At 40.4% G+C, this 16,012-nt stretch overlaps 1 protein-coding gene across 1 annotated transcript; it reads left to right on the forward strand.

Moving 5' to 3' along the window:
- Positions 1–2,752: 2,752 nt before the first annotated feature.
- Positions 2,753–7,157, forward strand: LOC106574306 (gap junction alpha-8 protein). Its single transcript, XM_014150120.2, has 2 exons — positions 2,753–2,908; positions 3,314–7,157. The coding sequence occupies exon 2, from the start codon at positions 3,329–3,331 to the stop codon at positions 4,475–4,477; it is 1,149 nt and encodes a 382-aa protein (XP_014005595.1). The 5' UTR covers positions 2,753–2,908; positions 3,314–3,328; the 3' UTR covers positions 4,478–7,157.
- The last annotated feature ends 8,855 nt before the right edge of the window (positions 7,158–16,012 follow it).

The following is a 16,012-nucleotide window of genomic DNA, read 5'->3' on the forward strand; positions in this document are numbered from 1 at the left end:
GTTCTTTATAAAATTGTTTTGTTATTTGTTACATTTGACTGTGTAAAACCTAGCGGTACTACTTATTTCTCTGAGAGAGGGGCGGATATATAGCCTTTTGCAAAAAAACATGATTATTTGTCTCTTTAAAATATATCACATGATGGTTTCATTTCAAACAAATACATATTTGTCATTGAATGACCCCATGCCATGATTATATAGTGAAAAAAACACATCTCTTTCATAATTTCTTTAAACAATAAAAGCTTATTTGCCAACAGTTCTGAAAATGTATATATAGAGTTTTGGAATGAAACTCTTTCTATCTAGAGGGATGATGGAACTTTTTTTGGGCATATTGCAATCCATAGAACTGATACTTACAGCTATGGCAAAGAAAAGATGCAGTATTCTACTTAAAAACAAGTGGGTCATCAGCAAACCCCCTCATACCCGAGGACCCACTGTTGCACTTCAGCCAATGGGAGACAGGAGGTATCATCTGCAGATTGCTTTCTCATTGGATGAAAGGTACGTCCTGTTGTGGATCCAATAAAATCAGCAGAGAGGATGTGGTTCGTGAATTATGACCCTGAGGACACGCCCTGTTGAAACCGATTTTAGTAACACTTTACTTAAAAACATCTTAAGGATCGTACCCTTTTTATTTCAATTTTCGCCTAAAATGACGTACCCAAATCTAACTCCCTGTAGCTCAGGACCTGAAGCAAGGATATGCATATTCTTGGTACCATTTGAAAGGAAACTCCTTGAAGTATGTGGAAATGTGAAATTAATGTAGGAGAATATAACACATTAGATCTGGTAAAAGATAATACAAACAAAAAAACATGCATTATCTATTTTTTGTTGTTCCATTATCTTTGAAATGCAAGCTAAAGGCCATAATGTAATATTGCAGTTTAAGCACAATTTAGATTTTGTCCACTAGATTGCAGCAGTGTGTGCGCAAAGTTTCAGATTGATCCAGTGAAGCATTGCAATACTGGACAATATTTTGTATCAAGTCTGCCCAAATGTTTCCTGAATTGGTCAATTGATACATTTCCATGTACATAACTATAGAGAACATACAAACATGATATGGTAATACAACACACTCCCAGGAATGTCATACATGATGGATCATTAGCTTATACACTAACTTTCACACATCTAGATGGCCGGGCGGGGTGGGTGTGGAACCAGAGACAGCAGGGGTTCAAACTGCAGAACATTTGAATATAAAAAAATGTATTTTATCAAACAAAACTATGCTACATTCAGCATAACAAATCAGAGCAAGATTACTAAATGTAAGTACATTATTTACCTTCAGAGGTCAATGTATCAAACCAGTTGCCATGATAAGTTTTGTTGTTGTGCCCTCTCCTCAAACAATAGCATGGTCTTTTTTCACTGTAATAGCTACTGTAAGTTGGACAGTGCAGTTAGATTAACAAGAATTTAAGCTTTCTGCCCATATAAGACATGTCTATGTCCTGGAAAGTTTGGTGTTACTTACAACAGTCATGCTAATCACATTAGCGCATGTTAGCTCAACTGTCATGGTATAGGGACACCGATCCCGTAGAGATTAAGGCATGGAGTTATGTGTTATTACTTGTTATAATATTATATCAATTAATAATACGTTACATCTTTCTATGTGTCAATTTTTCAACTGTTTCAAAATGACTGATATTAGCTCTGGTTCATTATAAGACTACTAACACATTATAAGCAGTTCAAAGGTACTTATTACAAGGCTTATGTATTATGATGCACTCATATGCATTATACCCCTGTACACCAAAGTGTTACCCCCATATCTAACCCATTAGGTAACCCATGTACAATCTTATGTCTTATTTTTTGTTTGAGTACGACTAAACACTGCAGACAATAACATCAGATAATGTGGTAGTTTGTGTACATTTCATTTAAACACTGGGGCCATGCTAAATATACAAATAAAATAAAGATGTCAATAACAAAAAATACAAATACAATAATAGCAATACAGAAATATCGGTAGCACTCTACGGCGTAGAATAATTTAGCAATAACATGGTAATAACGGAAATAGGTAATTTAGCACTTTCCAGCTCTGATACAATTTTATTACATTACATAGTAACTGTATTTGGCTAACAAACCATGGTCTTGTGAGGTTAAGACAGGATATAAAGCTAGATATAATGCTTTATAATGCCTATTACTGGTAACTCTTTGTTTGTCAATCATAAGTTGATGATAACATGACACGATTCATTAGGATGAGTCTGGGGTATTGTGAGTACGTAGACCGCTGATGAGGTCACTCTGTGGTATACTATTATTACCCACTTACTCCAAGCCAATACCAGCAATATGTAAACTTTCTCAAAAAAGCACACACATTTCAGAACAGTGTACACTAGATTATTTATTGCTGATCACAGTACATTCCACATGAAACGTATAATTCACCAATAAACAATCTACATCAGTTGCTATATCTCTCAGTCTAACCAAGTCAGTAAACAGCTTTATTGTCGGCAGCTAGTTCATTAGGATGTGCCTTGCCTGTCCTCCTTTCCCTCCCTAATATAAAACCATTCAATGGGACACACCATGTATATTGTACACTACGTGAGTTGGTATCATTCCCAACTGCGGTGTCCCATACATTCCCATTTGTGTTGGATGATCCTATTGTCTTCTGCGTCACCACACGTCGCCCGGCGAATAAAGGCTGTCTGGCTCCCAGCTTAAATATTGCAGCAAACTAAAAACCAACCATCAGACTCAATTCATTCACTTCTGCTCAGTGGTGCGACAAGGACTGGGGGCCTTAGGTGGGAAAGAGAGAGGAAAAAAGTTCACTTCACACCATTGGGTGCCAAGAGAAGGGGAACACAACTACACTGGAGCTCTCACTGTGGCAAGTTGCCCATTTGTTAACTTTCACCAATATTATATTTGTGTTTCGGGAATAATATAACCTGGGATTGATTATTTATATAGAATTTAGAGAGTTAAGATGTTTATTGCTATGATGTTTGTTGCAAAATGTGCTTTTGGACTGGTTTTAGTCATTTGGGGTGAGGCAACGAGGCATGCAACAATTTTGTGTTTGCTCTCTCTGGATCTGACAAAGAGTGAGTGCTGTAGTTACAAAATGTTTTTAGCCACAGTGTAGCTAGCTATAAAGAACATTTTTTATTGTTATATGGGGATCGAAAAATGACAAAAGAAAGTTGTGGATGCAACTTAAGGATTCTTTGCATTCTTTGTCGTCAGATCGATTTATAACTTGCTTTTCTCTTCTTCAACCCTCAATATGTAGCGCTGATTGTTGATCATGGGTGACTGGAGCTTCTTGGGAAACATATTAGAGGAAGTAAATGAACACTCAACGGTGATTGGGAGGGTGTGGCTCACAGTGCTCTTCATCTTCCGGATCCTCATCCTGGGCACAGCCGCTGAGTTTGTGTGGGGCGACGAGCAGTCGGATTACGTGTGCAACACCCAGCAGCCTGGTTGTGAGAACGTGTGCTACGACGAGGCTTTCCCCATCTCGCACATCCGTCTGTGGGTTCTCCAGATCATCTTTGTGTCTACGCCCTCGCTGGTGTACGTTGGTCACGCTGTGCACTATGTCCACATGGAGGAGAAACGCAAGGAGCGCGAGGAGGCCGAGCTGAGCCGCCAGCAGGAGCTGAGTGAGGAGAGGCTGCCGCTAGCGCCTGACCAGGGTAGTGTGCGTACCACCAAGGAGACCAGCACCAAGGGCAGCAAGAAGTTCAGGCTGGAGGGCACCCTACTGAGGACCTACATCTGCCACATCATCTTCAAGACGCTGTTCGAGGTGGGATTCGTGGTGGGCCAGTACTTCCTTTACGGCTTCCGCATCCTGCCGCTGTACCAGTGCAGCCGCTGGCCCTGCCCCAACACCGTGGACTGCTTCGTGTCACGCCCCACCGAGAAGACTGTCTTCATCATCTTCATGTTGGCCGTGGCATGCGTCTCGCTCTTCCTCAACTTCGTGGAGATCAGCCACCTGGGCCTGAAGAAGATCCGCTTCGTGTTCCGCAAGCCACCGCCCCAGACCCAGGGCGGTCAGGGCGGCGAATGCCAGAGCCCAACTGGGGAAAAGAGCCTGCACTCCATGGCCGTGTCGTCCATCCAGAAGGCCAAGGGCTACCGGCTGCTGGAGGAGGACAAGCCCGCATCGCACTTCTTCCCCTTGACAGAGGTGGGCATGGAGGCAGGCAGGCTGCACGCACCTTACCAGGCGGGAAGTGAGAACGTCTCTAAAGTGTACGACGAGTCTTTGCCTTCCTACGTCCAGACCACTGGGGCGGAGGTGAGGGTCCTACCGGAAAGCGGTGAGGACGAGGGCCCCGCGGACCCCGACGTGGAGGCTACCGACACGATAGCAGACACCAGACCACTCAGCAGTTTAAGCAAAGCCAGCAGCAGGGCAAGGTCAGACGATTTGACAGTATGAAAGTGAAAGAAATGTGAAAAAGCATGGGAGCAAAGCCTCACAGAGCCTTAACTCTCGCTGTGAGGAAAGTTAACATCAGCTTGTTATTCGGGAAAAAGAGTTTAAAATGCTGTGCAATGTGCAAGGAGCCTTTAGTTTTAAAAGAAAGATAAACTTGTATTTTATAAGACAGCATTTTTTGTACTGTTTTTATCAATCTATTTAAAAGCTAACAAAAAGAAAAAAGGTCATTTTCAGCAGGATTCATATCGTACAGAGGAGGTTATTATTTAACAAAAACGTGCTGTTTTTTAATTCACATATTTTCTATCAAGAGTTTAACCAAAAACCAAACGCTTCCGATGTTTACATTTTTTGATTAGCCATTTAGCTTGATGTTAAATGTTATATTTCTATTGAGCAAGTTATTTTTGCAGTACTGTCAGGGTTACACTTGAGCGTGTGTGTATGTATTACAATAATTTCACATCTACTCACACAAATACAACTCATTTATTTCACCTAATAGACCTACAGTATGTGTGCAAGCTGTATAATGTCCATTTTATTTTATCTGTGAGGTGAAACATCACATTCTCATAGAATTGCCATCAAAAAAATGAAAAAGAAACAACCACGGGTTAAATGAAAATTGACATCAATCTAGGCATTTACGTTTTTAATCCACAACATGTATCAAAAAACCTTGATAAAGATATATTTTGTTGATAACTATGGGAACCATGGAAACTACTGTGGGCCAAATACTTTCTTCCCTTCCTCTACACACAGCCGCCATGATGATAAAGATCTTGCCCTATCAGCACAAATTATTGTTGAACAAGAGAGAATAAAATAACAAACTCATATTCACAAAACAGGCCTTCCTTGACAAAGTTTGAAAGAAAACAACTTTTTGATTCCATTTGACGAAATGTGACAACCATAAGCAGTGTAGACAAAGTGCTCAGTTCGCAATGTATATATCAAAACTGGAATTAAATGATTCAACTAAGGGCCTCGTCAATAAATTCATTTACACAGTGGTCAACACACTAACGTCTATCATGTCGGTCAGGTGTCGACACAGTTCAACCATGAGTCATATTGTCAGGCAACACGCCATCTTGCTTTACCAATGTTCATATGTACAAATATATGATGAAGAGGTATTCTTTTAAATTGTATTGGTTATCTAGTTGATTCATTTGTGTTACAAATGAAGACTATACATATCAGAAACCCATTGACACTAATTCTGCTAACTGGACAGTGACAGAACATAAATGCTGAAGTGAAACAATTTACAGTCCTTAAAATCAACCTTGCTTTTGAAATATGGAAACATTTATTACTGTAAGTGCCTCAAGGATATACTTTCTGATACTTGTCTTCAGTCTGTATGAGCCCTTCCATATTGTGACGTTGAAACATCATATTGTGAAATTGAAAGTTGAACTGTGTGTCTAAATAGAATGTCTGTAATGTTTTGATGAGCGTCAATTGATTCCATGTTAATGGTCGCTTTTATTTCTATTTTCATTATTTTACAAAAAATGCTATTTAAAATGTTGTAGTGGTTAAGGCATTGTTGCTCTGGGAACTGCTCTAATGTTGTTCATTTGAATTAAATCCCAATTCTATTTTAGGTTATTCAAACATACAGTTTAGAGAAATAGAATCCTCCTCCTATCTTCCTTCCTCAAAGTTTTGCATATCTGTTACCCATCACCCTACTTCAGAAAAACACCAGGCTCGTGTTGATCAGGCAACAAAACGGACAAAAACAGACAAACAGAAAGGGAGTACTGTAACTGGCTTGGTTTTGATTGCCATGGCAAAAACATTTTAAAACATGTTCCGTTGTGTGCCCTAATGAACAAGACACAGACCAGAGATCTGATGAACATTTCAATGGTGCTTTCATTCCAACTAAGTCCTGCCATTTTGCCAGAGGCCGAATGATTCAGCAATCAGTATCGCCATCAACACATTGCAACAAATTATGAGAGGCGTTTAGCACAATCACCAGTCAGAGGAGGCAAAGCAAACATTTCTGATTGTTAATTTAGTTGGGAAAGTAATGCTTCCACAGAGGGGGGAATATTGAGCCTTGTTCAACAAACAAATGCAAACCATCTCAGTATAGTGCAGTGGCCCCTCAAACCCATGTCCTAGACAGGATGCTACAAGCTACAAGGTTATCAACTTAGCCCAAAGCTCAGATACAGTATGTGTGTAATGTGAATAGGGCAGACATTTACTTCTGAGGGCTGTTCCAGATGGGGTGCTGTTCATTTGGATTAAATCTCATTTAAAAATGAAATCCAAAACGAATTCATGATATTGGCAAGGTATCCAGTTAAACATTGAGCCATGCTGAAAGTCATCGGCCTTGCTGCTCTGCTCATCTGAATATCAGTAGGAAATATCAGAGGAATATTAGTTTCTTATCAAGCTGTGTACATTTCCAATAATCAAGAGACAGACGAGGGCCTCATGATTTCAAACCTCAACATAGGGTTAAGTGTCCTAGCAGTATCAAAGTCAGTCTTTTACTGTTTTTAAGATCAAAATAAGTATTCTTAGTAAAAAGAAAATAAACGTTTTACTAACTTGTAGTCCTATTTGCTCATAGTTGTGTGCAAGTATCATCTTTTGAAACTGTGAACAAATCCAATAAAAGGTCAGGTGTGGTCAAGAGGTGCCGCCTCCTTGTCTTTTCTGCATCACACATACAGACTTGGGTCGCGCACACACACACACACACGCACGCACGCACGCACGCACGCACGCACACACACACACACACACACACACACACACACACACACACACACAGTATATATTTTAATTAGCAAGTATAAAAGGCCATGACTTTCATCAATTCGAATCAGTGTGTAATACATTTCACCAAACCTAAACCCTTACATTTCACAGATTCTTTGGTACTCTGACTGAGTGTCTGCTTGTGTCAAATACTGTGATAATGCAACAAATGTTTGGTTATTACTGTAGGCCAAATATACTCCACAAAAAGCTTGTATTGAGAAGCACGTGTAAAGATAAACAATTTGAATGTAAATGTGGAAAGACAACATGTCTCATCACAGCAGCAGCAAACTAAACTCTTGATCAGCTTAGACTGTTGTAGTTGTGTAGTCACACCGAGCAAAATGATGGCTGGGCATAGAGTATAGTATGCGTTCAAACTCTAAGGTAGCACAGTAGCTTATGTTTTATTGGAATATTCCTACCAGTATGTGTGTGTGTGTGTGTGTGTGTGTGTGTGTGTGTGTGTGTGTGTGTGTGTGTGTGTGTGTGTGTGTGTGTGTGTGTCAAATCAAATGAAATGTATTGGTCACATACACGTGTTTAGCAGATGTTATTACGGGTGTAGCGAAATGCTTGTGCTTCTAGCTCCGACAGTGCAGTAATATCTAACAAGTAATATCTAACAGTTAAACAACATATACACAAAATACACGTAAATCTAAGTAAGGAATGGATTAAGAATATATATATACATATGTCAGAGTGGCGTTGGACTAAGGTAGTGGCATAGTATAGAGTACAGTATATACATATGAGATGGGTGATGCAATATGTACACACAATTAAAGTGACTAAGATACCGTAGAATAGTATAGAGTACAGTTTATACATATGAGATGAGTAATGTAAGATACAGAGAAATTATTAAAGTGGATAGTGTTTCATTTCCTTAAAGTTGCCAGTGATTCCTAATCTATGTCTATAGGCAGCAGCCTCTGATGTGCTGGAGATGGCTGTTTAACAGTCAGTGATGTAGTATAGAATACAATACAGTATATACATATGAGATGGGTGATGCAATATGTAAACACAATTTAAAAGTGACTAAGATACCGCAGAATAGTGTGGAGTGCTGTTTATACATATGAGATGGGTAATGCTAGATACGGAAACATTATTAAAGTGGCTAGTGATCCATTTCTAAAAGTGGCCAGTGATTCCTATTCTATGTCTATAGGCAGCAGCCTCTGATGTGCTAGTGATGTCTGTTTAGCAGTCTGATGGCCTTGAGATAGAAACTGTTTTTCAGCCTCTCGGTCCCAGCTTTGATGCACCTGTACTGACCTCGCCTTCTGGATGATAGCGGGGTGAACAGGCAATGGCTCGGGTGGTTGATGTCCTTGATGATCTTTTTGGCCTTCCTATGGCATCGGGTGCTGTAGGTGTCCAGGAGGGCGGGAAGTTTGCCCCTGGTAATGCGTTGGGCAGACCGCACCACCCTCTGGAGAGCTTTGCGGTTTTTGGCGGTGCAGTTACCGTACCAGGCGGTGATACAGCCTAACTGGATGCTCTCAATTGTTCATCTGTAAAAGTTTGTGAGGGTTTTAGGTGTAAAGCCACATTTCTTTAACCTCCTGAGGTTGAAGAGGCGGTTGTGCCTTCTTCACCACACTATCTGTGTGGGTGGACCATTTTGGTTTGTCAGTGATGTGTACGCCGAGGAACTTGAAGCTTTCCACCTTCTCCACTGCGGTCCCATCGATGTGGATAGGGGTGTGTGTGTGTGTGTGTGGCTGCATTTACACACACAGCCCAATTCTGACAATTTTCACTAATTGGTCTTTTGACCAATCCAGAACAGCTCTGAAAAAGATCTGATGTGAAAAGGTCTGATGCGATTGGTCAAAATACCAATTAATGGAAAGAATATGAGAATTCGGCTACCTTTGTAAACACAGCCTCAGTGTCTCTGTGTGTTTTGGACATTTGGAAAGTTTACTGACAAATCTTCTGTTTCCATCAGGACTGTCACTGGCATAAAAGGGTTGGATGGAAACCTGGTTACTGACTGCCAGCTCTGTGGGCTTACAGGTCATGCGAACATTGCTTAGATTGTTTTGCCAGTTATTTGCTATGAGGGGGAACTGCCCCAATGAAATCACAGGATTTCATAGCATAAATTATAATAACACAAATACATTTCTGCATAGTGTATCTTTAACAGAGCCGAAAAGGAGGCATTGTGCTGTTTTCAGATGGTTTAGGGACCATCGTAAAAGTGCAATACATGTGATTGCATGTAAGCAAAAAAAATATTTGTTTTTGCGTTCCCATGAAGATTACACACACCTCATAGGGCCTCCAGTCACTTAAGGGCCCAACATTTTTATTATTGACCCATTTACAAATGTACTTTTCAAAAGCTCCCTATCCAGGTGAAATGGAAATGTACAACCACATAATGTGAAGTCACTGACCCCCCTCATCCATACTACATTCATTAAAATTCCAGTTCACCACTTCCTTGATTTTATAGGCATATTTCTTTTGATAGGTCTAACTTTGAATACCTTTCTATCCATATGAGCTAAAGATATACAGACAAGGGCTGTGGGTTCCTTCAACTCTCCTATCAAAATTACACTTTTTTTTATTCCTCCTCTTTGATTCTCTTCCAAATAGTTTTCCTATTACAGATTTAGATATTAATTAACATACAGATCTGATGTTCAATAGCTTCCTATCCACATATACATCTAAAACCACTTGTGGTTAGGTCTCTGACTTCCCTCGTCCTTAGTAGGCTACACCCATCAGAATTGCCATTTTTCATTTCACTGATTTGCCATGAATATTTCCTGCGATGGGTCAAATTGCTCACTGCCCATATGAGCTACAGATCTACAGACAAGTGTGGTGGGTTCCTTGACCTCCCTTATCAAAGGTACACCTTTTATTTATTTTGTATTCCTCCCCTTTGATTTTCTACAAATATTTCTCCTATACAGCTGCGGTTATTAATTCACGTACAGATCACATTTCCAACAGCTTCCAGTCCAAATTACATATACATCTAAAACCGCATGAGTTTGGGTCTTTGGTGTCCCTTGTCACGTCCACTCCCGCTCCGGCGCTCGACGTCGCCGGTCTACTAACCACCGGTCCTGGCAACCCATCCTTACAAATCTAAAAGTTAAAGAATTTGTGCCACGAACAGTTCATAAAGAAAAATATATATATAATCACAATATGTAAAATGTTGGTCCCATGAGCTGAAATAAAAGATCCCAGAAATGTACCATATGCACAAAAATCTTATTTCTCTTAAATTTTGTGCACAAATGTGTTTACATCCTGTTAATGAGCATTTCAGCAAGATCATTACACAGGTGCACCTTGTGCTGTGGACAATAAAACATCACTCTAAAATATGTAGTTTTGTCACCAACACAATGCCACAGATGTCAAATATTTTGGAATGTCCACCAGAGCTGTTGGCAGAGAATTGAATGCTAATTTCTCTATTATAAGCCGCCTCCAACGTCGTTTTAGAGAATTGGCAGTACGTCCAACCAGCCTCACAACCGCAGATCACATGTAACCATGCCAGCCCAGGTCCTTGACATCAGACTTCTTCACCTGTGGGATCGTCTGAGACCAGCCACTTAGACAGCTGATGAAACTGTGGGTTTGCACAACCAAAGAATTTCTGCACAAATTGTCAGAAACTGTCTCAGGGAAGCTCATCTGCGTGCTTGTCGTCCTGACCAGGGTCTTGACCTGACTGCAGATTGGCATCGTAACCGACTTCAGTGGGCAAATGCTCACCTTCGACGGCCACTGGCATGCTGGAGAAGTTTGCTCTTCACGGATGAATCCCACTTTCAACTGTACCGGGCAGATGGTGTCGTGTGGGCGAGCGATTTGCTGATGTCAACATTGTGTCAACAGAGTGCCCCATGGTGGCGGTGGGGTTATGGTATGGGCAGGCATAAACTACGGACAACAAACACAATTGCATTTTATCAATGGCAACTTGAATGCACAGATATACCATGATGAGATCCTGAGGCCCATTGTTGTGCCATTCATCCACCACCATCACCTCATGTTTCATCATCAATGCACGGCCCCATGTCGAAAAATCTGTACACAATACCTGGAAGCTGAAAATGTCCCAGTTCTTCCACGGCCTGTGTACTCACCAGACATATCACCCATTGAGCATGTTTGGGATGCTCTGGATCGACGTCTACGACAGCGTGTTCCAGTTCCCGCCAATATCCAGCAACTTCGCACAGCCATTGAAGAGGAGTGGGACAACATTCCACAGGCCACAATCAACAGCCTGATCAACTCTATGCGAAGGAGATGTGTCGCGTTGCATGAAGCAAATGGTGGTCACACCAGATACTGACTCATTTTCTGATCCACGCCCCTACTTTTTTTTAAAGGTATCTGTGACCGACAGATGCATATCTGTATTCCCAGTAATGTGAAATCCATAGATTAGGGCCTAATGAATTTATTTCAATTGACTGATTTCATATTATGAACTGTAACTCAGTAAAATCTTTGAAATCGTTACATATTGCGTTTATATTTTTTGTTCAGTGAAGAAATATGTTTAACAATTTATTAAGGCGACATACAATGCATTCAGAATGTATTCAGAACCCTTGAATTAAAAAAAAATCCTCATCAATCTACACAAAATACCTCATAATGACAAAGTGAAAACAGAAAACAGAAATACATTATATACATATGTATTCAGACGCTTTGCAATGATACTCGAAATTGAGCTCAGGCGCATACTGTTTCCATTTATCATCCTTGTGATGTTTTTACAACTTCATTGAAGTCCACCTGTGGTAAATTCAATTGATTGGATATGATTTGTAAAGGCACACACCTGTCTATATAAGGTCTCACAGTTGACAGTACATGTCAGAGCAAAAACCAAGCCATGAGGTCAAAGGAATTGTCCATAGAACTCTGAGACAGGATTGTGTCAAGGCACAGACCTGGGGAAGAGTACCAAAAAAATCTCTGAAGCATTGAATGTCCCCAAGAACACAGTGGCCTGCATCATTCTTAAATGGAAGAAGTTTGGAACCACCAAGACTCTTCCTAGAGCTCGCCACTAGACCAAACTGAGCAATCGGAGAAGAAGGGCCTTGGTCAGGGAGGTGACCAAAGACCTATTGGTCACTCTGACAGAGCTCCAGAGTTCCTCTATGGAGATGGGAGAACCTTCTAGAAGGACAACAATCTCTGGAGCACTCCACCAATCAGGCCTTTATGGTAGAGTGGCCAGATGGAAGCCACTCCTTAGTATAAGGCACATGGCAGCTAAAGACTCTCTGGTCTGAGAAACAAGATTCTGATCTGATCTGATGATCTGATCTGATGAACCCAAGACTCCATGGTCTGAATGCCAAGCGTCACGTCTGGAGGAAATCTGGCACCACCCCTACGATGAAGCATGGTGATGGCAGCATCATGCTGTGGGGATGTTTTTCAGCGACAGGGACTGGGAGACTAGTCAGGATCGAGGGAAAGATGAATGGAGCAAAATACAGAGAGATCCTTGATGAAAACCTGCTCCAGAGCGCTCAGGATCTTAGACTGGGGCGAAGGTTCACCTTCCAATAGGACAACAACCCTAAGCACACAGCCTAGACAACGCAGGAGTGGCTTTGGGACAAGTCTCTGAATGTCCTTGAGTGGCCCAGTCAGAGCCTGGACTCTAACCCGATCGAACATCTCTGGAGAGACCTGATAAAAGCTGTGCAGCGACTCTCCCCATCCAACCTGACATATCGTGAGAGGATCTGCAGAGAAGAATGGGAGAAACTCCCCAAATACAGGTGTGCCAAGCTTGTAGCGTCATACCCAAGAAGACTCGAGCACAGCAAGCAGCAGCAGAATGAGTGAGCGTACCCGGTCAGTTTAAGTAGACCGTCAAATAAGGTAGATGTGATTGATACTAGCTTCTAATTGGTACCATCTCCGCGTATGCATCAGCTGAGGTGGGGCATTCAGGTTTTCTTTCTGAACTGGCTCTGCTTAATTCGTGAATAATCAACAGCAAGCTAACATTAGTAGTTTTGTTAGCTAGCTATAGATTGGATCATTCTAGATAGTTTAAGAGAATTACAAAACTGCTTTTATTAACGGATTTTGTTAACACGTACCTTGTTTTCCATGAACATTTGTGTTCACTCGTATGAGGCAGGCAATCAGGCAGGCGGGAAAGGAGGGTCACCACTAGATAACACAGCTTAAGTCAGATTCCACCTGGATCACTAGATTCGGTTATACATCAAAATATCTTGAATCATGCATTCCTGCTTAGATGTGTTAGATGAAACAACTAATTTATTGAATACCTCAATTGTCTATTCATACCTCAAAAGTATATTTATCATACTTCCTATTAAAGCACTATGAATTACTTTCTTAGATGAATACTCATGATTTGAGTTGAAGGCGGGCGCGCACAGCAATATGGGCAGGTATGGATAGAATGCCAGGGCTGGATTCTTGTCCCAGTCCATCCCTGTGTGTGTGTGTGTGTGTGTGTGTGTGTGTGTGTGTGTGTGTGTGTGTGTGTGTGTGTGTGTGTGTGTGTGTGTGTGTGTGTGTGTGTGTGTGTGTGTGTGAGACAGCGCTGATGCTCTCTGTTTGTTTTGTAGGACTATGTATCAACAGGATGTGGTTAAAGACCAGCCCGAGGTAGCTCACTGATCTATTTAATTAATGATTGAAAGGTGTTAAAATGACCAGTTTCTCATAGCAGGAAAATGACCCTGCAGCAGGAAATGTGAATTATTGTGTGGATTATAATTAATGGACATTTTGTTGGTTATATTTTTAGTTAGTGCAAGTCAAGTCTGCCATTTTAAAGTGGAAATAAACTTTAGAGGCCTTTTTAAACCTCATATAAACTACATGTTTGCATGTCCTGCTGTGTAGGAAATTTCTGTGATTTTTTTTTAGAAACTAATCAGATTTTTTCTGCCCTAAACCAATCAGATCATTTTTGCCCTTCGAACAAAGTTGACGCACTTTGTCAACCTGCAGGCATTTCCTGCAACAACAGGGTGATCAAAATGAGATCCTATCTGTATACAGTACATGTGCCATATCCCCTGTTTGATGATGACGCAAAAACATGTGTCTGTTTAACAGAAAGTGTGTGATGATATGTAGCCTATCTGTTGTTGTGCATTCTCTTGTCTCTGGTGTGCAGAGAGGACAGTAGAAAGAGGACACCGAAGCTACAAACAGAAGATCAACTCAATCTACATGTGCATGCCTGACCAATACCAGCACAGGGAGCAGGACATGACCTCAAACCTGGAAACACTTTCTCTGACGGCAGTCCGGTTCTAGATTTGAGCAAGTCATTCATAACAATTACTGACTAATCATTCTCTTTCTACTAAATTAAGTGAATGATACATGTGTAACACATGAATAAAGAGCAAATAAATCTTTAGTCTCCTCGATATTCAAAGGCAAAGGAATTAGTAAAATATTGAGCTAGGCTGAAACACCTGCATTTTGGAGCTTACTTACTCAAGAAAGCAAAAATGAGGCCAAGTATGTATGAGGCTTTATTAACTCAATGAATTATATATATTGTTTTACATCGTTTGCTAACTGATATGTGACACGTATTAATGCCAAAATAAAGTGCAAAACAAGCAAAAAATTTTTACAAAATGTTAGATTTCTTTTTTATTAATAAAAAATTGCAAAACAGGTGAGGCTCTGAATGATGGGTCGCCACTGCCGTTAATTGTTATTATTATTTTTTAAATGTGCCATCTGGATTGCTTAATATGAGAAATTTGGAATGATGTATACTTTTACTTTTTATACTTAAATATATTTTAGCAATTACATTTACTTTTGGTACTTACGTATATTTAAAAACAAATTATTTTAGACTTTTACTCAAGTAGTATTTTCTGGGTGACTCACTTTTACTGGTATCTTTACTTTTACTCAAATATGACAATTGGGTACTTTTTCCAACACTGACACATTGCAACAATTTATGAGAAGCGTTTTGAACAATTACCAGTCAGAGGGGGCAAAGCAAACGTTTCTGAGTGTTGATATGATTAGGAAAGTAATGCTTCTGCGAAGGGGGGAGCATTGAGCCTTGTTCAACAAACAAATGCAAACCATCTCAGTATAGTGCAGTGGCCAAGCTTATCAACTTAGCCCAAACCTCAGCTCTGTAAGTAATGTGAATGGGGCAGACATTTACTTCTGAGGGCTGCTCCAGATGGGGTGCTGTTCATTTGGATTAAATCTCATTTAAAAATGAAATCCAAAACGAATTCATGACGTTGGCAAGGTATTCAGTTAAACATTTAGCATGCTGAAAGTAGTCGACCTTGCTGCCCTGCTCACCTGAATGTCAGGGTAATATTAGGAATATCAATAGTAAATATTAGAGGACTATTAGTTTATTTTTCAAGCTGTGTACATTTCCAATAATCAAGAGACAGACGAGGGCCTCATGATTTCAAACCTCAACATAGGGTTAAGTGTCCTAGCAGTATCAAAGTCAGTCTTTTACTCTGTTTTTACGATCAAAATAAGGATTCTTAGTCTTTGAAAAAAAGACAATTTTTACTAACTTGCAGTCTTATTTGCTTATAGTTGTGTGCAAGTATCATCTTTGAAACGTGTGGTCAAGATGTGCTGCCTCCTTGTCTTTTCAGATACAAACTTGGTTCTCTCACACACACACACACA

The sequence above is a fragment of the Salmo salar genome, chromosome ssa16 (assembly GCF_905237065.1).
Source record: "Salmo salar chromosome ssa16, Ssal_v3.1, whole genome shotgun sequence".
NCBI classification, from domain to species: Eukaryota; Metazoa; Chordata; class Actinopteri; order Salmoniformes; family Salmonidae; genus Salmo; species Salmo salar.